Source organism: Pelmatolapia mariae, linkage group LG15, assembly GCF_036321145.2.
Source record: "Pelmatolapia mariae isolate MD_Pm_ZW linkage group LG15, Pm_UMD_F_2, whole genome shotgun sequence".
NCBI classification, from domain to species: Eukaryota; Metazoa; Chordata; class Actinopteri; order Cichliformes; family Cichlidae; genus Pelmatolapia; species Pelmatolapia mariae.
This window is the reverse complement of record NC_086240.1, coordinates 4,908,695-4,933,288: the sequence shown is the minus strand read 5'-3', so window position 1 is coordinate 4,933,288 and position 24,594 is coordinate 4,908,695. Positions and strand designations below refer to the sequence as shown.

Genomic DNA, 24,594 nt, shown 5'->3' with positions numbered 1-24,594 from the left:
AACTCAGTTACCTATAACACCTCAAAGTTTCTGGCTTCGATCCTCAACCTGTTGGTAGGCAGCTCTGAACACCACATCCACAACATCCACAAGATGAGAGATGCAATTATGGAGGAAACAATCGTCTCATATGATGTTACATCTATCTTTACTTGTGTTCCAGTCACTGAAGCAGTGAAGGTAGTTCATAAGAGATTACAGGACGAACCTAACCTCAACAATAGACCAATCTCACTGACAACACTGACCAAGTGTGTTTGATCTTGAAGCTGTGTCTTTAGTTGACTTATTTCACATAAAAGTGTGAGTACTACAGGTAGAAACATATGTTTGCCATGTGTTTATAAGATTGGGGAAACCTACAGTCAGCTGAGACTGAAGTAGTCACTTGGATGAGTGACAAAACATTTCTCCCACTAAAAACGCTACATCCAGATGAACAGAATCAACTTTTGGGAATGTGCTGCATTACTTTTAAGAAAAGTGTTCTGTGTGCAATTATTACTTTTTTGAGTAATGACCCCGTCGCTAATCACAACAAAGAGAGGAAACACCTACAACATTCACAAACATTTGAACACTCAGCATGTAATTAATTTGCGTGAATGTAACATCTTTGATACGTTGCTTAGAGATGGTGGTGACTCTTAAAGTGGAGCCAATGAGAATCAATAATGGAATCAGAATCGTTAAATCCTTATCAATTCCCACCCTAGTGGCCACGCTTTCAATGATGAGGATGTGCATATCCTGGTCAGGGAGGAACGCTGGTTTGAGCAGGGAGTCAAGGAGGCCATTTAAAAGGGAAAGACCATCTCTGAATCAAGTGTACATCTTTCACCATCTTACAGTGCTGTGATTGCAGCCGTTCCCCAACTCTCTGAATGGTACTCATCGCCATTGATCAATAATCATGACAATTTACATATTAATGATCAAGAAACTGAACTCACAGCCCACTGTTAGTAGTGCTGTAGCATCCCTCACTTAAACCCTCGGGATAAGGGATGCTCGTTGCGAGATAATGTGCCTGACTCAAACAAAAAAACAGCATCAAAGAGCAAACACTTTGATCCAGTAAAGAGAAAAGTATCTGTGAAAATAAAAGCACCAGGATAACACTGGAATAACAGAAACAATACCAACTCTTCTTCTTACTTCAAAGTGACAGAGCGAGGCAGTGGGAAGACACTAAAAACTTGCAGGACTAGAATCTATTCAAACAAGATGACAAAGACCATTCACACCCTGCTCTGCTGCCCGTGTTTTAAGCTGGAGGCATTAATGATGTTCTCTCAGGTTATAGCTTGTTATCTACACCGATGCTGTCTTGCGTTTTGGTGCACTCTTGAATTCAGCACCGGACCCAGCAGGACAATGACGTGTTTAATTTATTTCGGTTAACTCGACTGACTTCTGTTAATTTTTAAAAAGGAGTGCTCGGCTGCCAGCTGAAAATGGCATCAAGGGCCCAGAAGCATGAATAAATGAGGCTCTTGAGCTAAAGGAGGCTTGAGCAGAAAAGCGGAAGAGACGGGGAGAAGAGGATGGAGTGGGTGACATGAAAACAAGTTTTTCCTGACTGACACACACACACTTGCACACATTACACCTGCGCATGCGCACAACTGCAGGAATGTCATGAATAAATAAGATGCTTCTGAATTTACCTTGTCAGCACACACTCATGCACACGCGTGCACTCGAAATGCCATCGTCCTGGGTCTGAATGCACCCAGCCAGAGCTACGGCAAATTCAAGCTGACAGGGACAGACAGAGAAATCTCGGAGAGCTGCTCGGGAATCCTCTCCTCCTGTCGCTTCCACAGAAATGGTGCAATTTGCAGAGCACAGTGATTGGTGTATGGGGATTATATACAAGTGCAAAGGGCGCTCACTCATTACAGCCTTGCCTCTACGTACAAAGATGATTTTCTTTAGCGTTATAACAGCTCTGGCCGAGCTCTGAAGCTGAAGCTGTAAACAGGCCAAGGTCAGAAATGCTTTCACCCCTCAGTGACTTTGAGTAACGTAACCTTGACAATGATGACTGCACCCATAGGCGACGGGATGCAACATAAACACTGACAGCGACCGGCTCTGCTGCATTATTGCTGCATCTTTTCTCCCAGAATCCTCTGATGCTGCTCAAATGAGGCATGCAGCAGAAAGTCAGAGTCCCGATCTTTAAGGAGAGCAGAAAGCTAAATGATGCAACCCTGAGAGTCTAAATGACTCTAACATAAAATTGCATCACAGAAACTATAAAATTAGCTTTTGCGCGTGCTTTTTTGGGATCAAGTTAATAAGTCATCTTGAGTGTCTAAGGTCAGATTAATGAGTGTGTAATGATAAACACATGAATTATTCATTCACGCTGCTGAATGTTTGCAGGAGTGAAGACTAATTATGCCCCAGAAACACCCATGTATGCCTCCTATTCATTTTCTTGTCTTAAAAATAAAGAGAATGTGCCCATTAGGCGCTTTTCCTCTGGGTCTCAGGTCAGGTAAGGGTTAATAAGATGCTTGTCCAACTCAAAGTCTTTCACTTTGGTCTTTGGCTTTTCTCATCTCGCCTCTCTCCCACACAGATTTATCTGTTTCTTGAAGATCTGCTCAGCGTGTGAGCGAGTGATTGCTGTTCATAAGCGTTTTGCAGTGATCCTTCAATTAACTGGCACCTGGCTCCGTCACATTTGTGCACCCTAACCTGCAAAGTCAAAGCGTTACGTTCCAAGTGCCAAGCTTCCTGTGTGCTCGCGCTAGATTTACTCTTCTGGTGTGACTCGTCTGATCTGACATGAACAGCAGAACAGCAAAGCTGTCAGACGAGAGGAAACACAGGTATTTAAAAAAAAATATACATATGCAGAGGAGAGGGAAGTATTTTAGATGCGATACACATTAAAAATAAATAAATAAAGCTGAGGCATGAAACATAATTAGCACTTTGATCCTCTCTTTTGCTGATGAATTGCCAAACCAGAGGGAGGTGGAATTTAAATTTAGCACAATAACTGCTCGGTAATGGTATTTAGCATAAGAGCAGAGATAGAAAAACCAGCTCGCACAGCAGTGATTCATTCTGAGATGAATAAAATATGCATTTAGGATTTCATCAGACCTTTTCTACCACTGGAATGCTATGAGTCAGCAACCCAAGAAGGGAAACAACATCTTTTACAGCTGTTGCTAACAATATAGTATATCTGCAGTATTACTGTCAGTCCACTCTGTCTTTAACTTTTGTGCCACTCTCCCTGTGTGAACTGCCGTCGACACGTTTAGCTCTGAGCATTTGCAATGTGTCAGTTCAGGTTTTGTCCTCAGCAGTAATCTGCGTTGTCAGAAAGTCTTATACACACACACACACACACACACACACACACACACACACATATATACATATATGTCCCTGTCTCTCTCAGTATACTGGCTGCAGCTCTTACAGTACAACACCCTGCAGACATCACAACATCAAAGCTATTGTGCTGCTCCACTTTCTGGGGCCTTGCTGCTCAAGGCAGCGGTGCGCTAACAACAAAGAAGAATCTGCCTAAAATAGCTGTAGCTTTATGCAAATTTGTGTGTGCGCACAGTACAGATTCCTATCTAAACCCCAATATGGCTGTATGAAGACTGCAGTGAAGCTAAATTTTCAAAGTGGCTCAAACACTGGCCCCGGCCCTGTTTGGCCCTGCAGACCAAACTTTTAAGTTCCTATCATATTGTGCAAAGATGATTAGATTCACTTCCTCATTCAGGTCATAGGCCTTTGCACAGAGGACTGATGACACAATTACTGAACAAACAGTTAAAGTAATGTTTGATGTTTACTGTGAAAGCAATAATCATGTCATACTTTGGGCAAATTTGAGTTGATAGTGATAAAATCTGACAAAAGTGAAAACTAATCTTTAACGTGATGACTCATTCACACTAGAGTAATAAACTAACTAATTTAATGGCTCTGATGTTTCAGCTACTAAACAAGCCCACCCGCACACATCCTTTTTTCTGTCTCATCACTGAGAAGTGTGCATGATCCAGATGTCAATACATGTGTGTTCGCAGTACTTGACTATCTATCTAGCCTTGGAGAAGAAGAGGAAGCATAAACAGAAACTTTTTTTTTCTTTTTACAAGTGACAGTCAATTTGAAATTCAGCCTTTCAAATGGTTAGACAAATGTGACACAACCGTTTTTGTGCTAGCTTTCCCAGGGAAGAATAAATGATAATATGTGATCAGGAAGATGTAAGAAAGAGAAGACAGGAAAGGAAGACAAGAGTTTCTTTTCTAAGTTTAGGACTGCTGAGTGGAATCTGATGAACTTTTAATGCAAAATCTTGGATGCAACGATGAGAGATGAGATGAGAGAATTCTGCAACAGAGAGTTTAATGATGGAAGTATAACTTCCAGAGTAACAGGACCTGCTTGGAGAAGATGGTTCATGTTGGGGTACGTGTTGTAGAATGTAGTTTGGTGAATTCACAAAGAGAGGAAACCTCAGAAACAGCAGCAGAAGCAGCACAAGTCAGCTGACTGTACACAACAGAAAAATCTACAACAAAAAGTGTAGTTTGCCTTTTTTTACAAGTAAGTCATTTCCCCACACTGCTCTGCTAGACAAGAACTTAGAGTTCCCCAAACACGCAATATCCCTCTTTAAACCTCGCTTTTAATGACTCATTGCAGTGTACGAGTCATTGCAGACCTGGTCACTGTCTTCCAAGCCAGCATTCAGAGGCAACAAGATCACAAGTTTATTGCAATTACTTGCAATAATTTTGGTTGTGCCACAATCTCCAAGTACTGCATGCCCTAGTATGATTAAAGTTGTGCTCACTCGTCTAGCAAAATCTAAATTTAAACTTTGCATTGATTGTGAGAAATGAGAAATCGCACACTAACTGAACAAAACAGAACAGCAGTTTTGTAAACTGCATTAGAGATTTCAATGTTGGAAAAATTATTGACTGACTTTTATTATTGGCATATTCACCCATAAACTTCTAATTTAAACGTAGCTTCATATACAGATTATAAAGAGATAAATTAGATTAGATGAAACTTTATTAAATTCAGTTTCCAGTAGCATAGCACCGACAGAATTTGCATTTTACAGATACAATAAAGGGAAATGAGAGTAAGGATATATGCATAAATATACCATATATACACATATACACATATATAAATACAGAATATATAATATGGATAAATAGGAATACCAGGATGGCATAAGGAGATAAATGGAGGCAAACAAGGGAAAAATGCTACTTAATTATGATATATTTTAATAAAATAAAGTATTTCTTCAGTTTCTAACAAACTGTATAATAGCTAAGACAACAGCATTTTCCAAACTTTGATTTTCATTATATATAAGTAAAATATCTGACTTTACGTGTAAGATAGAATTAAAAATTGGTCACTTTCATGGCTTAGGCGCCTATGTGAAGATGGTCAAAAGATCCAAAGATATTTTAAGTTTTTTGAGTGTCTATATATGATACAAAAAAATGTAATAACAAATTTGTCTAATTTTCTTCTGTGCATTCAAACTTTTAATGAATGCACTCTCTCTTTGTCTTCTGCACGCAACAGCAGTTAATCCCATCAAAACTGTAAAATCTTTTCATTCCTCTTGCTCGCTGAGGATTTTCTGCACTCTTTTCCTTGCAATTCACCGAGTTTTGAAAACCATATCTACAGAACACAATCAAACAAACTGGATGACACTATAGTCCATGAATGGAAATGTGCTGTCCGGCAGCAGTGACTGTCATTCGGGGATCAAAATGTTCTAAACTGATTTGATGGATTAGCTTGTCCAGTGATGCTGCTGAAGCGGACCAAGAGGTTAATACACGCATAATAAACATCCTGATAACACGCCACCACTGACACAGACTCAGTGCTGTTTTCCAGTAAACAGGGCACTCAAAACACCGCACACCACACACTATTGATGCAATCTTTTTTAAGTGCAGTAAAAAGGTACATACACATACTGTAATTGACTGTGCTTAGTCATCAGAGAGGATGACTTTAGTATCAAATATCAGTGTGTATCTGTGTGTTGGATGTTTAAAGGTGAGGGTTACAGTACATCATGGTGTAGAAATTGGCTCAAACACACAATCTTAGGCGTTTATAAAGCATATATTGGTTCTCCAATTTGCTGTGCTGCTCCTTATATCCAAAAACAACAGTCGTGTTCACGTAGCCCCTGAACACGCTGCAGAAGCAACCTTGAGGAAAACACAGCCAGGCAAGCAGCTCCATTAATTCCAAACTAAGGTTTAAATCCCTCCAACATTCCTAGCTAATATTACTGTCTGCTGCTCTGGTGACTCTTCCCCATTTCTCCCACTGCCTTACTGGTTTTTAAGGAGATTTATTATGCTCGATTACTGGATAAATTAAGGTACTAAAGTTTTTGTTTTCTTTCTATTTGTGGTTAAGTAGAAGAGGAGAAAGGCAGCTTTCAGAAAGTGTCTTTTTGTCCCGCAGGCAGCTGCTTAGGGGGAACAGCCAAATCCCGAGAGTTAGCTGGCAGAACAATCGCCACCACAAATTGTTTGTCTTTTTTTTTTGTCTAACTCCTTTAGAAAATGCTCTCTGTTCTCCTAGACAGGAGAATGATGCAGAATCCTCTGCCTGCGAAGTGGCCAAAAATGGTGCACAATGGAAGTTCTTGTAGAGTGCAAACAAGTATGCGCGTGTATTTCTGCACATGTGAGCGTCCGCTGCATGAAACATCAAAGCTGCATAAGGCAGAGAGAAGAACAGCTGACAGCTTAAAGATTTATAAGCGTGTCAGAGCAAAGCGAGCCTGAACTAAAGCTCAGCTTTCATAGAAAATAGGATAAACTGTGTTCTACTGCAATCCAACCACTGGGGCCAGTTGGCACGATGAGGAGCCACTTTGGTTAAGTGTTCTGCACCTATCCCAGTGTCTCGGCAAGCACCCATTTACACAGCGAATATGCACAATCAGTGGCTCGAGGAGTTTCTCCCAGTTGCTTCTGCAGTTTTAGTGAAGCTAGAGTCTGCTGTACTGGATACCAGAACATGTCTGCGCTTCTCCTAAAACTTTTTTCTTTTAATCAAAAAGGTTTGACATGCATTATTCTCTGTGTTTGAAAACAAATCTGCTAAAGGACCTCAACACTCATGGGCAACTTTTTAATGGGAGTAAGCCATATTCTAAAATGCTGAACTAGAAATGAAATACTTAAAAAAATATGTCATTTAGATTATATTAAAGTTACAATAACAAAACGATTCCATTTTTTTTGGCTGTTTTTCTGATAGCAATCAGCTAATAAGCCAACTAATATAGAGTACAGTGCAAAACTCTCACTGCCAGTTTTGTTCAGTTCTCTGTCAAGGAGATCTCGCACTGCTTCAATACAATTCAGTTTTGAATTAAAATCTAATTTGGCATACCTTAGTCTTTTCTACCCATTTCACTTCCATCTATTGATATCATTTCTGATAAAGCTTCAGTGAATCACAAATGGATCTCTCAGGTCCTGTTTTAGATGATTTTTTTTCCCTCTTTCTAAAGGAACAGGACTTTCAGATAGTGTTCATGAAATGTAGATAGTTTTTTAGGTCTGACATGCCTTCTTTACTCTATTAAGACCAATTCTCAAAAATGACAAAAGTAAGCAAAATTTCAAGAAATGAGAGGTGGCTCAAGACTTTTGCATTGTACTGTGAACGAAATCAGTAAGACAGAGTTAGCTTGCCATTGTTTTTTTTAAAATAAAAAAACATTATATGATTAGTAAAGTTACGTTTATGTGATCGTGTGTTGAAGGATTAGTCGTATCATGTTTGAAAACACATCTGAAATAAAAATGAATTGTTATTTATGCCTGTGCATACTTGATATGACGTCAGGAAATGAAATAGTAAAGATGTCTGTGATACACGTCCTTCAGCTTCAAGGTATCGGCGAATTAAATTTTTATTCTGGCTCTTTTTAAATTCTAAAAGAACACCTCTCTTGTTTTCTGTAAGCATGTGTGTGCATGTGAGTGTGTCTACCACCCCATGGTATAAATCACTTCATGTTTATCCATGGAAGCGTGCTTTTGTATATATCTGTGAAAAATGGGCTAGAGAAAAGTAAACTCTCAGCCCGGTATGCAGGCCGCTTACATAAGCAGCTCGCTTGCCTGCGTATTTGAGGTTTTGGTGGTGCTGTGGTGGTGGGGGCTGGCCGAAAAGTGAAGCAGTGAGAGTCAAACAGAAGACTCAGAAGAGAGAAACATGGGCCTGAGCAGACAGCAGACTGTCAAACAGCCTGCTGCTCTAATACAAACAGCAATAAAACAAACCAAAGTGCTCAACTTGCAAAGGAAAAGCCTAAAAATAACCCAGACTGACATGGGTTACAAATTTCATGTGTGAAATTCAGGCTTTGTAAATGTCATGGTTAACAAGAGCAACATCTTATGACTCTTTAGAAACATACTGGCTATTAAGCTAGGGTTCATGAAAAACTGCTGTATGTGACTCAGTAATAGCTATTATTGTTGGATATGACATGGCATATTAGAACCAAAATAGAGCAGCGGATTTTAAAGTTCATCTCTGAGGAGACAGAGTTTTAAATTATCTCTCTTTCTGGCCCAATTTCTGCAGGCGACTGTGAATCGTAGTCTAGCAAACCCTTCCCTGTTTAGACCACTGACACACATACAAAGACATTTCCATTAAGCAACATTTAAAGAAAAATAGTCATGAAAAAGAACATGGTAGTGTGTGCCACAAGTGGCCACTTGCGACTGGTTCCAAAAATTATATCCATGTTTAAAATGCCCAAAACCACATCAGATTTTAAAAAGTTTGTAGTTTGGTATCCAGAAAGTCTTGATCTGGATATTGTTTTGATTGTAATAAACTTTAAACCTTTTCCTTATGTTTTGGGTGAGGTGCATATCAATGCACTGTAGTATAAGGGTGGATTATATAGCCTCGTGATATTTTAAGCAAACTTGCAATAATATTTATGACTATATAGAGAAAATATTTTACTGTAGTTTGCAGACAGCAGTCACCGATAGTACAAACAAAATGAAGGGTATTTTCCATCCTTCTTTTCTAATGAGCTGTTGTCACTGATGACAGGGTACCTAATTCAAAGTGTGAATCTACTGCCACAAAGTGCCAGCAGCATCATATTGCAACAGTAGTAACAAAGCACAAGACAAACGTAAGGACATAAGGAGATGGTGCTTTCCATGAAAGTTTTAAGTTCAAGTATAACATAACTGCTTAACAAATAAGGTCTCCCTGGGATGTTGTGTCTTTGCTAGAGCTTTTTAACCACTTGCTTAAAGACCTCCTTTTCCACTTGTGTGTTTTCATCATATTTTTGGCCATAAAACACATAACTGCATAACTAATTTCCATCCACTGTTTTCTCCAGCGATGCTATAATCATTGTTTGTTTCTTTTTTAACTTTTGGGTCACATATAACCAGCTTCTAGTATCTCCTCCTCATGTGCGTGCATACACAGGTTGTCTCAATAGTGTGTTTTTGTCTCAAATGGTGAAACCAGTTTGTTGTTTCCACGTTTAGTGGGAACAGTTTTCTTGCAAGTACTTTTAAAGGTCTGACTACTTGTAGCCAGACCACTTCCATACTATTGAAGTAGCATGTTAGTAAATCCCTTTTTTAAAGAAGGTGACATATTGCTCTTGCCCTCAGACATGTCTGGGCTACTATCACTGTTGTCTGTGATAGGGAATGTAAATATGTGGCATTGTTATATCATTGATCATTAGTATTATCATGAATGGTAGAATAATTCAATTCAATATTATTTATATACCACCAAATCACAACGCCAGTCACCTCAAGGCGCTTTATATTGTAAGGCAGAGACCCTGCAATAACACCAAGAAAACCTCAACAATCAAACGACCCCCTATGAGTAAGCGTTTGGCGAAAGTGGGAAGAAAAAACTCCCTTATAACAGGAAGAAACCTCCAGCAGAACCAGGCCTAAGGAGCTTGGAAAGAAAAGCCCCTAATGAGATGTGATTAGGTAGAGGATCCTTAGGGGGTCCATTGTCCCTCTTGGAGGGACACTCCCATAGGGCTTAAATCTGGGACTCCCCACCATTTGACCTTAGAATTGAAGAAGCTATTCGGATGAGAGGTGAAACGTCTTCAAGCAACTTAAAGAAGTCCAGACGCTTTTCTTTCCAAGCTTCTTAGACTACAATGACCTGGATGACTAAGAACCTTCAAAGACGTAACTAAGGGAGGTTTCAGGGTCACCTGAGCCAACCCCAACTATGCTTCTTCAAAAAGGAAAGTTTTAAGACTAGTCTTAAAAGTAAGAGGGTGTCTGTGTCCCAAATCCAAACTGGGAGCTGGTTCCACAGAAAAGCCTGAAAGCTAACATGGCATAGCCTAGCAGGCTAGGACTTCAGCTCAGCTAATTCAAATTAGTGATCTGTTTTATAGAGTTAGTCCAGTCTCACAAATGTGCGTTGCTGTGTGCTTAACTGTACTAACAGAACATATTTGCTCCTCATTTTATTTGTATTTTACTTTGCATTAATTAACAGATATTTGTTATGAATTTACAATGCTCGCCAAGCTAATTAGTATCAGCAGATAGAGTAGTACTTTTAAAAACTTTGCCGTGCAAAAAAACATAAAAAAAAATTTAAGATGGCAACAGGCACAATATTTAATAGAGGTCCACAAACCACAAGGTAACATTGTGGTTTTTTTGTGTCTATATAGTCTGTGCTTTTAGCCCAAATATTAACTGTTCCATTTTTCCAAGACAAGAGGTGACGCTGGTATGCTCAGGAAAATGAGTTTAAATAACTACATGACGTGTGATAGATTAGATAATGAAAAGCTTTTTATTCAAACACTGTGTGTACGACTGTGTGAACACACAGTTGATTATATTCAGCTCGTGTGTATCTGAATGCATGTCAGAGCCGGCGACCCCACAGAGAAGATGCATACAAACACACACTCAGAAGATCACGTGCACACACATGCACTCCTAGAGTCTACTGCTGAGACCACGCAAGAGCACGCTAATCTGTTGGCATGACAACTGGAGTGGAATATTCGCTTGGCCTAGAAAATATGGCTGGGAAGAAAAGATGAATGAGCAGTGAGAGATGAATTAAAAAAACAGCAACATAAGCCTACAGACAGCGTGCTCTGTAATTACAGCGCGCACAATGCCCTGTCTCATCAAATGACTGTCTCTCAGTGCTGCAACTGTGCATCTGAGGGTGCATCCATTTGAGTAAGTGGAAGTCCGTGTATGTGCCGCTGTGAAATATTGTATGAGTTCTAACCTCTGTCCCTAAAAGACAGTAAATGCAGACCTATAAACTATAACTACATCCAACTACGTGATGTGCCTAGTGTTCATGATTCATTGCTGTGAAGGTTTTGTTGTTCACTTTCCCAACACCAAATAATGCCTTGAACGCCTCCGGCAGTCCGCAGAGGTCAGCTGGGACAGCCGAAAGGAATAACACGACGATGTGGTGCCAAGAAAGAGGTCTGAATTTATGGTTTAATACCAGCTGAAAGCCTGCGAAGAGAGCACAAGGTTTCTTTTACGGCTGTGCCGCATGATTGCATAAAGCATTTAAGAGTTTCCTTACCCCTGAGAGCTAATGCTGAGTCTCTGAAAAGGCAGTGGGAAATCATGCTGGGCAGGGCAGGAGGTTTAATTTAAGATTAGGTGCTCTCAACTTTCATGTTTGGCCAACACCTGCATGCATTTTTCAGCATAGCGGATGAGAAACTCTTGCCTTGATATTAACAGTGGTTTTCATTCCCGTCTGTAGCTGTAAGGACTTATAGTCAGCAAAACCACTGCCTTTACACCATCCTGCACACTTCTGACTTATCTTCCCATCAGAGAGACGAGACACCAGGTGGAACAATGGAATTAAACTGAGGATTGTCTCCGTCTGACCCTGCTTGGATTACATTATAGTGACAGAAGAAAGTTGAAAAATAACCTCAGCGACAGAGGATTTAAGACTTCGGATGGTCCTTTATGTCTCTGCAAGGCACAAGCTAAATCCTCTGACATAACAGCACTGACAGAGACAACACACAGTCAACAGATCCCCAATGAGTGGATGGCAGCCCGAAACAAACAATGGGATTTGAGATTAGATACATTAAGATGAAATGTGAGACCTGCAGGGACACTTTAGGGAAACATATTTGCTTGTATGGAGAACTTTATAGCTATGACATGTCAGTACCTGTAAAGCTAAAGATATGACGTTCTTCAAGCTATGCAGAGTGCTGGCTGTGGATCTATTTATTCTTTATTCGTGTAAGAGTGGTATCAATTTTCAATTAAGCAAATAAGCATATTTCCCAAATGCTAAAGCCCATCTTTAAAAAGCATTTCATCTTTATTGCAGGTGTGGATTTAAAGGCTGCAGCAAGAAGCCAGACTTTCCTGTCTAGCTAGTTGTTCGTGGGAACCTTGATTTCACTCTAATGAGCATTTGCTGGAATCTTTAATACTCAGTAAAGAGCCCGAGGCTGCCCTTGTCTCTATCCAAGTGAAGCTGTGCACTGCTGTAAACATATTGGAGGAGTAAAACTTGGTTGTCTGCCACTGGTAAGCGCGTGCATGCATTTAGGGAGGTCAGTCAAGCTGCAGATCAACCCAGGGGCTCAAATGGATGGACAGAGGCAATATGACCTCATGCTGAGAGGAGGAAGAAGAGGACAAAGGCAAGAATATGAAGAAAAAATGAAGGGAAGAGAAAAGAGGAGGATCACAGAAGAGAATCGGAAATTAAGATGGAAACAAAAAAGATAAATCGAGGAGGCAGAGAGATACGGAAGACAGGAAATAGAGCGAGAAGTGGGAGCACCTTTAAAAAATGCATGCATCTCCATTTGACGTAGGGAAAAAAAATTCCCAACAGGGAGGAGGTTGAAGGTGAGAGCATCAAGACTGGCAACGTCTAAAATATGTACCTTCCCATCCCTCAAAGGAAAAAAAGAAAGCTTTAGCTGTGCCCAGAGGCTGTGCTCCTTCTCACCCATGATGCCATTTAACTGCCTACCCCCCGACACACAAAGACTACACCCAGCACAGACATGTTTACATATGATCCCTTTTATAGTTGAGCATTAGCTAAAGGCCATTAGGTTAAGTGCTCTCCATGGAAAATCCTAACAGTCTGCATAAAACATACTCGCAAGTGTCTGTAATTGGGCGACTCAATCCTGTGAACAAGCCGTAGCATCCTTCCTGTTTGTGTCAAAGATCATCAGTCACCAGAGTCACTGACCTAGAATATTTCACAGATTTCCATTGGAGCTTTCTTATGTTTGACATGCATGTGTGGTAGACTCCATCACTAATCTGTCAGGCCACGGTGCGGAACAACGCAGACATTTAGTCTCCTCTGAGAACCCTGAAAAACAGAAAGCCTCTTCCCTCATCCCATGACTTAATCCTCAAGCAATAACTTACATTACAGCAGCTCTTGGATTTAAGTCTGAGGCTTTCAAGGTGAACGAAGAGAGAGAGCTGAAGGGGAGAGTTGGCCAGAAAAGCCCATTTCTATAAAGAGCGAGGCCAAAACAGGAAAAATCACAGTTTTATCAGAAGTTTTAAACTGGGGGAAAAGTCAGCCGAGTTTATCCTTTTATGTGTATTTAATATATATTTTACTCAAACCTTGATTTTCCTTCTAAACCTAGCCAAATAGCTTTTAATGATTTTAATGACTTTTGTTGGTTTTTGTCTTCCTCACATTGAAAATTAGCGCTAAAGTGCAACAACACTAACATTAGAAACATTACATTATAAAAAGACAAGAAGGAGCTTCTGGCCAGGCCTGGGGTCAGCTGTGAGTCAGAACTGGTTGCAGTGGAAGACAGACAAACAATTTATTTGTGGACGTTGCTTAAAATATACAGATTTGGCATATTGACTATACTAAGAGGGATATCCAAAACTGCAACTATGATTTATTATTCTTTAATAAATATCGGTGCACTGGGTCTGCACAATAAATAAGAAGGGTTTTTTTGTAGTTGCAGGAGGCACTGAAACAGAAGCTCTCTTGTTGTTCGTATGCATAGCCTGTGTGCATTGCTATGTATACATGCACTGTATACGTATCTGTGGTCTCATGAATTGGCCAGCATTGGTTGTCATGGTTATCTGGCTATACTCTAGTTACCCAGCTTGGCCACTATGAAGCTGATGCTAATATCCCAGCATCCATTGTACATGTTTTTTTTTCAGGGTGTATGCCACACCAAAGTCTATGTTCAAACAGCCACATTTTTACTCCTTCACACTGGTTTCTCCTTTCTCCTCTAATTTCACCTCCATCCATCTGCCTCACGCTTCCACTCTCTCTTCTTTCTGCTTACCAGTGCTCCCCCTTCCACCCCCCACTGGTCTAATATTTTCTCTCCCTCTCTTTTCTCTCTGCTCCTCTTGGTTTCATTATCGCTTAAGCCCACCCTTTTAGGAATATAGTTAGAGATGCTGCTTTGTAAAGCTGCCCATTACTGATTTTATTGTTTGCGGGGTTCAACATGGAGACTACCAGAAAATGAGTGAAAGTGATTAGTGTACACAGGAACAGATACGGCAGTGTCTTAGTATGAATGTGCATCAAATCCACGCTCAGCTTTTCTAAGCGAGTATTCATTGCATAAAATCTGATTTGTGAAACATTAATATTGCTTATGGGCTTGAATTGGTTTTGTGAAAACACATTACACTTTTAAACCTCTTTAATCTCTGCAAATGCACACAGGGTTTGTGTGTGTGTGTGTGTGTGTGTGTGTGTGTGTGTGTGTGTGTGTGTGTGTGTGTGTGTGTGTGTGTGTGTGTGTGTGTGTCCCTCGTGTAATAGAGATGTGAGGCACAGCCAGAAATGTGCGAGACTACTTTTTTTTTCATTAAGGCTACAGTCTGCATAAAAACGCTGATATTTACTGACATTTCCTGGGGTTTGCTGATGTGGACATTTCACAGGGGTGGGAACGCTGTCGATGAAATCTCTTTAACTGTCTATTGGGCTTAAACCACTGTGAAAATAACATTAATAATAACAATAAAACTACAAACACTAACCTGGGTAAATGCAGCAGAAATGAAATGTGAGCCAATATGTTAGAGTCGAAAATCTAATAATGACATCATGCCCAACGACAGCTCGAGTAAAGTGGATGAAGCCTTAGAGCTATTCCTTTTCTGTCTTTCAGAAACAGATGCTCTCACTTTGCACTTTTCTGTCCTCTCCCTTCTTGCGCTGATGCTACCTAGCTGCGAATGACCTCAGACTCCCGTGGCGCCATCAGGGAGCACGGCCAGGCTGTGACAGTGACACGCTCCAGCCCAATAAAGCTGCTGGTCCACCAGCCTGGACCAGGCCAAGGTCAAAGCTGCTTAGTGGGGCAAAACTCTGGCTCTGAGTCCCATAAAGCTGCACTGATCAGAGCTGTTAGCAGAGGAATTGTCAAATGTATCACACACGAGATTACAACGACATCTCAAGCTGTGCATGCAAAGATTGATGATGGATGAGAGAGGCAAACATCATAAGGAGAGCTTGAAGATTATTTTCTATTTCTTTTCATGTATGTCACAAAGCATCAGGTCTCAGATCTCGCACGCCCGAGTGCAATAGCTCCGTCCGAGCACAATTACATCTCAACAAGACAAAGAGCAGGAAAGCTGTTGCACGTCTGAGCATGCGTCTGTGAGCGCGACGGCAGGCGTCGACTGTGGATGTGCAACAAGCCACCCTGAGCACTTTCAGCTGCGATTGGAGAGAAGAGAGTAGCAAAAAAGAAAAAGAGAGCAGCGCAAAGGAAGAGAACAAAAGAAGCCACAGAGGCGCCCGATAAGAAAGCGATAGATTCCTGGACGGCAAATGCAGCACAACTGTGGCACTGTCAGTCCCTCTGTCCAAACTTGGCAAGCTCCTTCATAGGCTGTCAATGCCCTCTGCTTCTCCAAGGAGCCTGACACTTTTCTGCACAGCTAGCAAACACATTAGCATGCAGCCCCATCCCCCTGCAAGGGCAATGAGCCACTCACAGCAGCACTCATCATACACAGAAAGCGTTTCATATGCAGCAGCAGCAGCAGCTGGGGGTCTGGTGGAAGATGCAATCGTGATGCTGTAAGTAAAATTTGCGTGGAAAAAGCAATTAGAGGTATCAGCCTCGGATGACTCCACCGTTTACCAGTGAGTGATGGATCTGATCTACTGATGGATGCCATCCTAAACACCGCCCCCACCACCATGCATTGGATGCCTACCTGACTTTGAACTCAGTGAGCTGTGGCTGTGCCCCCGGTTCAGCACAGTAGATCTGCGGGAAGTAAAATCGGTGAGACTGAAGGTTGATATCCATGGTGTCTGCGGACAGCAGGTGCACACAGGTCAACCCTGTTCAGTGACTCCAGAAACTGAAAACAAATGTCTGTCTGTTGCCTCAGTTGCTTTTTTTCCCCTCCTTTGTCTCCCCTGAAATCCCGTCGCTGATACTTCCGCTAGAGGTTGGAGTTCAGCGGGAGCATTCTAGTCACCTTCTCCTCGAATGGTCGCAGAGCTACAGAAGGCTACCACCAGGAAGGCATCTCCCTCCTCTTTACCTCCTCTGGCGGACTGAACGTTCAATCAGCCCTCCTGCCCAGCACCAGATAGGCACACTAACCTATTTCCCCACTGCCAGTGTACAGTCAGCAACTGTGAGCACTAGAACAAAGATGACTCCTGTAAAAGATGCAGGCTCCCAGCAGGTCAACAGAAAAAAATGTCACTTTTGGTCATCAAATCATCCTTTGGCAGCAGGTAAAGAAGTAAAAATTGGTAAAAATAAAGGTGAAATTGAAGCATTTGGTGGGAAAAAAGGTGTTTTCAATATGAGGGCACTCCTCAGCGTACAGAGAGGACTGAATGGGAGATGAGAGTCCTTTGCTTTTTTACGCTTCAGACACAGAGGAAAGGCGGGGTGGGGGGTGAGCAAGATGGAGATAGAGAGAGATTCCCGGTGCTGTGAGGCGTTGCCCTCACACTGCCTCTCCTCTCTGTGTCTCATTGGATTACCTCCTCCCTCTCCATACTCCCTCTCCACACCCCCACGCCCCACCTTCCCTCCTCCTCTTCTCTCCATCACTCCCCTTCTCCCCTCCCAGCTGTGACAAGAGCAGCGGGCTGCCAGCCCCGGAGGCTGCTGGTCCTGCCCCTCCTCCTCCTCCTCACCATGCAGCTCTCTTCCGCCAGCCGCCGGATTGGCCGAGACGAGGATGCGTAAGTCCGCATGGAGGGGGAGAACGAGAACGAGGGGGGAAAAAGAGGAGGAGCAACAGATTTTAATTCATCTGATGGCTCCCATCTTTTCTCGCAGATGATCTAAGGTGGAGTGCCAGGCTTGGGTGGGGCTTTGGATACAACAACATACGAAGTGTGCACACACAAATTCGAGCATGCGAGGCCCAGTGTTTGCCTCTTTAATGTCCCGTGCCCCATCTATCTCAGCACATATAGATTACAAGCAAAGTACAGTAAGCGGCGTGCAGCCACAAACTAATCTCCTGGCTGGGTGGGTGAGTTCAACATCAATAAATCCCTGCCACATTTACTGTGCATCCTCTGACATGCCACAAAAATAGACACACCCGTGGTCTCGTTCTAGTACAGTTCAACCTGCACACACCACCCACATCTGTCCTGCTGTGTTTTGCCAGCAGGCAATTTCATTGATTGAACTGGCTGTAGAACTGCTGGATGACACGGTTTACTCTGTAATTGGTGCTGACGGCACCGGAAATCACAGTTTAGGGCCTGCTGAAAGTGCCATTTGGCTAGAAATCGTCATGCCAATGAAATTTCAGCCATGTCCTTTTAATACCTGTTTGATAATAATTTCATATTTGTTAGTTTATGAGAAAAAATATTACCTTAAGTTAGATGCAAATGTCTGCTTGCAGTGAGTTGCGTCAGACAGCCTTCTTCAAACTTCTGTTGCCTCTATGAAATCATGAGTTTTGGTGTTTGTGATACATAATCATTTGGTAAAAATGTACAGGAATTTGTTTCTTTTACTGTTGCCCCGGTGTGAAAGGTGGGGGTAAGGTGTATTTTGAGTGGAGTGTCGTCAAAGGAAGCAAGCAGGCAACAAGAGGGCAAAAAAACCTGAAAGGGGTGATTTTTTTCTATTATAACTCAATAAATTAAATGGCATTGACCCTTTAAGTTATGCATTATTTTCGCGTGGATTTAGAGGAAGGTGATGTTCACTCTTGTTCAATGTTGGCATTTATTTATAGATTTATTTTTTAGTTGCTCAGTTTCTCTCTTAGTAGCACTTTTCTTTAAGCTGCATTTTTGCTAAATAAATCCAACTTGTTAACCAAGCTAGCTGTCTGAGTCTTGGGTTAGCTGACAGCTACCTAAACTTAGTTCAGATATGGTCACTAAATTTGAGGCTTTAAAATTATGTTCCAATACGTTACCTGTGTCTTTTATATTTAGTCTGTATTTGGCTTTGAAGCCTTTGTAAGGAGGAGGCTGGGGTGTATTAATGGGTCATGAAATTAACTGACTTTTATGTGTTAGTTTCTCCTTTCAAACCAAAAGTCAATCTTTTTAATCATGACTATTACACAAACCCATAAAACTGTTTTTAAACATTTTTAATTTTAACCCTTTATTTCTAACCCAAACTTACCCCTTAGTCTTTCTCATGCAGAAACTGAATGGAGGAGTTGAAAAAGTATATGAATATGTATATGAACCTCTTAACTTTCAATAGATCCCTATATGGAATAATGCACCACAGTACTGGGTCCAGAAATTGTGTTTCAGTTTAAAGCTGTTAGAAGCTAAAATAAAAGTGGATTTGTGTTTTTTCATTTAAATTGACTTTTTACACAATTTCCTCAAGTGCATCTGCTTTTCATTGTCGTGTGCATTATACCAGCAATAATTCCCAAAAACTCATTAAAACAAGAGAAAAGCCCATCGTGGGTTTTTTCTTTTCAACACAATGGCAGCATTATTTTCTGAAAGAGACTCCCAGTAGCTGAATATGAGACTAACTCACTACAGTGGCTAGTGTCAAATCAATAAAGTGCATTATGTCGCAATTGAGTCGCAGCACACCATCTGCACCATCATTTTTATCTTAAAATCTTACTGTGACTCACTGAGAGCACAGGCAAAGGAAGAGAATGAAGCAAACAGACACTTTCTTGTTTGCAATAAAACATTTGTGTGAATGTTTTTTTTTCTTTTCTTTAAAATGGCAGCAGTAGATGGCTGAATAGTGACTCCAGTTGAAGTCATTCATTATTTTCTTTTCTTTGTAAAGCAATCATATTCTGCTTATCAAAAATACAGGAGGAGGTTGGGTAAAAAAAAAAACAATTTGGTGGAGCGCGAGGAGAGCAAAGAGGAGGAGACAGACGGAGAGAGGGAGAGAGGGAGTCAAATGCCTGGGTGAAAGGGAGGGAGGGAAAGCCAGGATAGCAAGGGTGAAAGGACAACCAGTCAGCACTTACACTGTACAGTCTTGTCATACACCCCCCACCAAATCCCACCCTCATCCTGTTAGGTGGGTGAATGAGTGAGTGAGTGTGTGAGCAAGTGAGTGAGACAGCGAACGATAGAGTGCGATAAAGCCAAGTGTAAGTCCTGGCAACCTGATTTTTAGCATCCAGCAGGAGGGTTGGCCTTCAGTGTAACACATAGCATGACTGTGTGCGCGCGCGCGTGTGTGTGAGCATGCATGTGTGTGGCACAGAGAGAGAGAGGGAGGGAGGGAGGGAGGATGGAGAGAGTGTAATTGAGCTTTGTGGTAAAACCGATGACCTAAAGTAAAGCAATGCTGGAGAAAGAACAAAAGGATAAAGAACATACTTTGTTCCACTGCAGATAATCAGTAACCCAAGTGGAATGATAATGATGAAGTATAAACATGTTTCAAATCAAACACTGCAATATGTTTGTTATTAAACTATTCAAGCTTAATAATATCTTTGCTGTGGCACTCCAACTTGTGGTCAGTTGAAATTATGCTATATCCTGTTTCCTGTTTTACTTTGTTGGTGCTTGAAACACATCCGCAACATTATCGTGTCCACCTGGCAAAATGACTCACTGGGCATAATTCAAAAAAGCAGAAACCTTCGTATTCAGCTCACAGGTTACACTTTAGATCAGAACATCAACAGAAATAAAATAAAAAGAGAGAGAAACCAGGAAATCTCATTAAACCTTTACAAATGGGTTTTTAAAGCATAGATCAATGCAAAAGATTAGAGTATTCACAGACTGTATGTAAGATATATCCAACTAGTAGGGCTGGTCGATATAATATTCATTGTAGCATGAGATGGCGCATTGTCTTGCATGAAGATGGTTTTGTTGCAGAAGGCACAGTTCTTCTCTTTCTACCATGGAAGAAAGTGGTCAGTCAGAAAGTCCACATACTTTGCAGAGGTCACTTTCACACCTTCAGGGACCCGACCAGCTCTCTCCCCGTGATTCCAGCTCAAAACATGACTCCACCACCTCCTTGCTGACGTTGCAGCCCTGTTGAGACATGGTGGCCGTCCACCAACCATCCACCACTGCATCCATCTGGACCATCCAGGGTTGCAATGCACTCATCAGTGAACAGGACTGTTTAAAAATTAGTCTTCTTGTAGTTCTGGGCCCACTGCAGCCATTTCTGCTTGTGAGCATTGGTGGCCAAATATAAGGTTTATGCACAACTGCAAGTCTCTGGAGGATCCTACACCTTGAGGTTCGAAGGGCTCCAGAGGCACCAGCAGCTTCCAATATGTGTTTGCTGCTTTGTAATGGCCTTTTAGCAGCTGCTCTCTTAATCTGATGTATTTGTCTGGCAGAAACCTTCATCATTGTGCCTTTATCTGCACAAACCCATGTGTGCTCTGACTCAGCCACAAATCTCTTACATTATGGTGATCACGCTTAAGTTTTCGTGAAATATCTAAGGTTTTCATTACACATCCAAGGCACTCAACTATTTCACGCTTTTCAGCAATAGAGAGATCATTTTTCCTTCCTATATTGCTTGAAAATGGTGGTCTGCTTAATAATGTGGAACATCCTTCTTTAGTAGTTTTTCCTTTAATTGGGCTCACCTGGCAAACTAATGATCATAGGTGTCCGAGATTGATTTCAATCATCCAAAGAGCCCTGAGACACAATTCCATCCATGGGTTTAATTGAAAAACAGCTTATTTAATCTTTATGACACTTAATAATTTGGAACGCGGTGTAAATGTAAATAAAATGTAAATGAATGATGCAATGTGACTTTGAATGCAAATTTAAAGTATTTTTGTATTTTATTCTCATATGATGTAATGTAAAATGGAAAGATTCAGTAAAATTGCACACTTTTTTACAGTGTGCATGTTTTTTTCCCCATCCAGTCACATTATATTCTGTATAATCCAATCTAATTTCTTGCTTCCGTCATCCCATCAGCACCCACCTGTGTGCAGTCACGCTACACGACCCGCAGCAAGGTGGAGAAAGAAAAGGGATTAAACGAGTGTGAGCGGTGTGACAGAGAGGACGTTAAACGGCTCTTTGACGTTTCCTGTGCTCTCAGTCGATCTCATCCTCTCAGGCCCAGGGATTGAATCTTTTTTTTTTTTTTAGCTGCAAACAAATACTCACACGTGCACCAGCAGCGTGCACACGACGTCTGACTCACATGAGCTGCACATTTTAATTTTAATTACACCGCACACCAATGGGAGATGGCAGAGGAGACACGGAGGGCGGGCGGGGAGTGATTTCCCTCTCATTCACAAAGATCCCACTCTTAAACACACACGCCCGTCTGTGCAGATCAGCCTTCCCACTCTGCCTCTTGACGCCTCCGTGTGCATCATTGTGACTCATAAACAGCACTACTGTCACCTAAAATGAAAATGTTACTATTCACACTCAGACACATGACCACACACCTGACTCTGGAGGCATCGTAATGTGCAACATCATTCTCCATTTTGAGCTGTGCGTGTCAGACTGCATTTAGACAAATGTGGTTATTACAGCAGCATTCAGCACAGACATCATTACACAACCTGTTAGCACCAGCATCTCCAACATATGAAGATATACAAGCCACTAAGAGTTCATCCATTTACCCTAACCAAGGAGACAAAGCACAACAGCAGCTGAGCTGTGACTAAATGGTGCACTGATAGCACGCAATAAAAGCATCGTTGCTTGCAGCTTTTAGTAGGAAGTTAACTCTTAATTTACATGCTACAAAATTACATTGCCTTTGTTAGTTTAAAATAACTGATGCCTGAATTGTGGTCTGTGGCCTTTTTCCAGTCCTTAAAGTAAAACATTCTTGTATTGCAGAGAGGTGGGTGACACAAAGAACAGAACAAAACGAAATGTGTGTCCCACAGTTTGCATACCAAGACTTACACCAACATTAAACCAAAGCTACAATCTTTTCCTGTGCCATGCGCTATGAATCATTAAAAAGTGGATCATGTTGCACGCAATCATTGCACAGTGAAAAGAAAGTACAAGACACATCCCCCTCAGCCTCCTAGTAGAGGGACCTATGGTATAAATTTGAAAATCCGAGGTGATTTTCAGAAACATTGACCTTTAACTTTGACCTTGAGGTCAAGGTCACTAAGATTCGAAATTGTCGAAGATTTTCAGTTGATGTTCCCATGCTGTGAATTCCAAAATCCTACGTCGCTTCGTTCTCGAGTTATCACATTCACAAACTTGAGTGTCCACACCGCCTGCCCACCCTGCTGCGGAACAGCAATACCCCATCAGCCTTTTACAGCTCTGCAGATATGCATCCAAGGATTGCGTAATCCTTAAAATGCTATAATATTAAGTATTAAACTTTATATTTGTATTGGAAAAAAATCAATCCACTGACACAGTCCAAAAGCAGTTGGTTATATGATTTTTCCCAACCAGCTTTAGCCAATGTTCCCTCTAAGCTGCGCGCGTGCGCAATTGCGCACTGTTGGGACGGTCTCTGCGCAGAGAAAATCTGCGTTGTGCACACACAAAAAAAAATCTAACCTGAATTGCAATTAAAGTAAATATGTGCCGACACCGGCATTTTAGCTAGCAAAGTGGCGTGGCTGATGTGGAGTGAAGCCACATTAATGACAACGTGTACAACCATTGGAGAGGTGAGCAGGACAGACGGAACAATTGACGGAAAAAGTTTGGACTTTATACCAGTTTTTAAATTGTGTTGATAGGCCACGTAAAACCAGAGTTATGATAAAAATATTTGCAATGTTTGGTTTTCTTCCTGAATACTATCATTGTTTATATTTACTGCGGGAAGAAACGGTAAAAACGGGGTTTTATAAGGAAAACGCTCGAAAGCGCTCTCTGCCTGTGAGCAAAGACGAAACCAAAACACCCCACCCTTTCCCATTGGTCGAAAAATGTACAATGTCGACCAATCAAAACATGGCATTTAGTTGTTAAGAAATGGGAGGAAGTTTTAGGAGTGACGGCGGTGTTTTGAGATGTAAGCGATTTGCCACGTTTAGCGCAAATCTTGTGTAGTTAGTGTGTAGTGTAGTCAATAGTTTTGTTGTGTGTCAGAACAATGAGGCGACTGCTAAATGTTACAGGTGTTACAGGAGTGATACATCTCCTGTTGTCAGGCCTGCAGGTATCAGGCTGTTGTTCTCCTTTATCTCATAGTGGACAGAAATTATTTTTGGAGTGGCACAAATAATTTGTGTGGCATCAAATTTGATGCAGAACACCTGATTGTTCTGTAAATATTTTTGAAATGTTTGTTTAAAAAACCGCCTTGGCTGCATTTTTAGGTAAACAGCTGCAAAAAACTTTGTTTGCAAAACTCAGTTACTTTTTTGAAGAAGTAACTATATAATTAATTGCCCAACATTGGTCATTATATACTGTATTTTGCAGACAGAGAGTTACTGGACTCTCTCACAGACCACAGACTCATACTCATAATACAAGTCAGAGTTTTATTTTTTTTTTTAAAAAGAAAAGAAAAGAAAGCTGTGTTTTCAAAATTGGAGCTCAAGTTATTTTTACTTCCAATAGTGTTAACATACTACACAGGTCATGAACAAGATTTTTTTTTTAAATTTTCATTGTAAGTGGGCTAAAGCAGTTAATTAAAAGTAGTCTAACATAAATGTAAATGCTGTAATTTGATTATTTTAATAAACCATGTAACTTGGATGGATTCGACGCTGGCGTGACCACAGTGCACACGTCTGCTGTTGCTCACAGTGGTCCAAGGGACCGCTCAGGGAGTTTGTGTGTTCGCTCAGACACATGAAAAATTAGAGGGAACATTGGCAATGACTTGTGCAAAAATAATGCAGGATTGAATTCAATTCTGTTTTATTTATATAGCAACAATTCACAATAAAAGTTACATCAAGACTAAAAGTATGTATGCATGTAGGCTCCAAATAAGACCAATGCACAACCATGCACAATGCAGTGTGGAGCTGGAAAACCTTGAGTCCTCAC

At 41.2% G+C, this 24,594-nt stretch overlaps 1 protein-coding gene across 3 annotated transcripts in view; it reads right to left on the bottom strand.

The window, feature by feature from the left end:
- The window catches only part of evlb (Enah/Vasp-like b), a 49,326-nt gene that overhangs the window by 18,987 nt on the left and 5,745 nt on the right, over window positions 1-24,594 (bottom strand). For 2 of the 3 annotated variants that reach the window (XM_063494803.2, XM_063494804.2), the window contains exon 1: window positions 16,347-17,099. The exons of the other annotated variant lie outside the window; for it this stretch is intronic. In XM_063494803.2, the coding sequence (XP_063350873.1) occupies window positions 16,347-16,441 (95 nt within the window). In that variant the 5' untranslated portion in view covers window positions 16,442-17,099. Of the gene's footprint in view, window positions 1-16,346; window positions 17,100-24,594 lie in introns of those variants that run through there. 3 annotated transcript variants of the gene reach the window in all.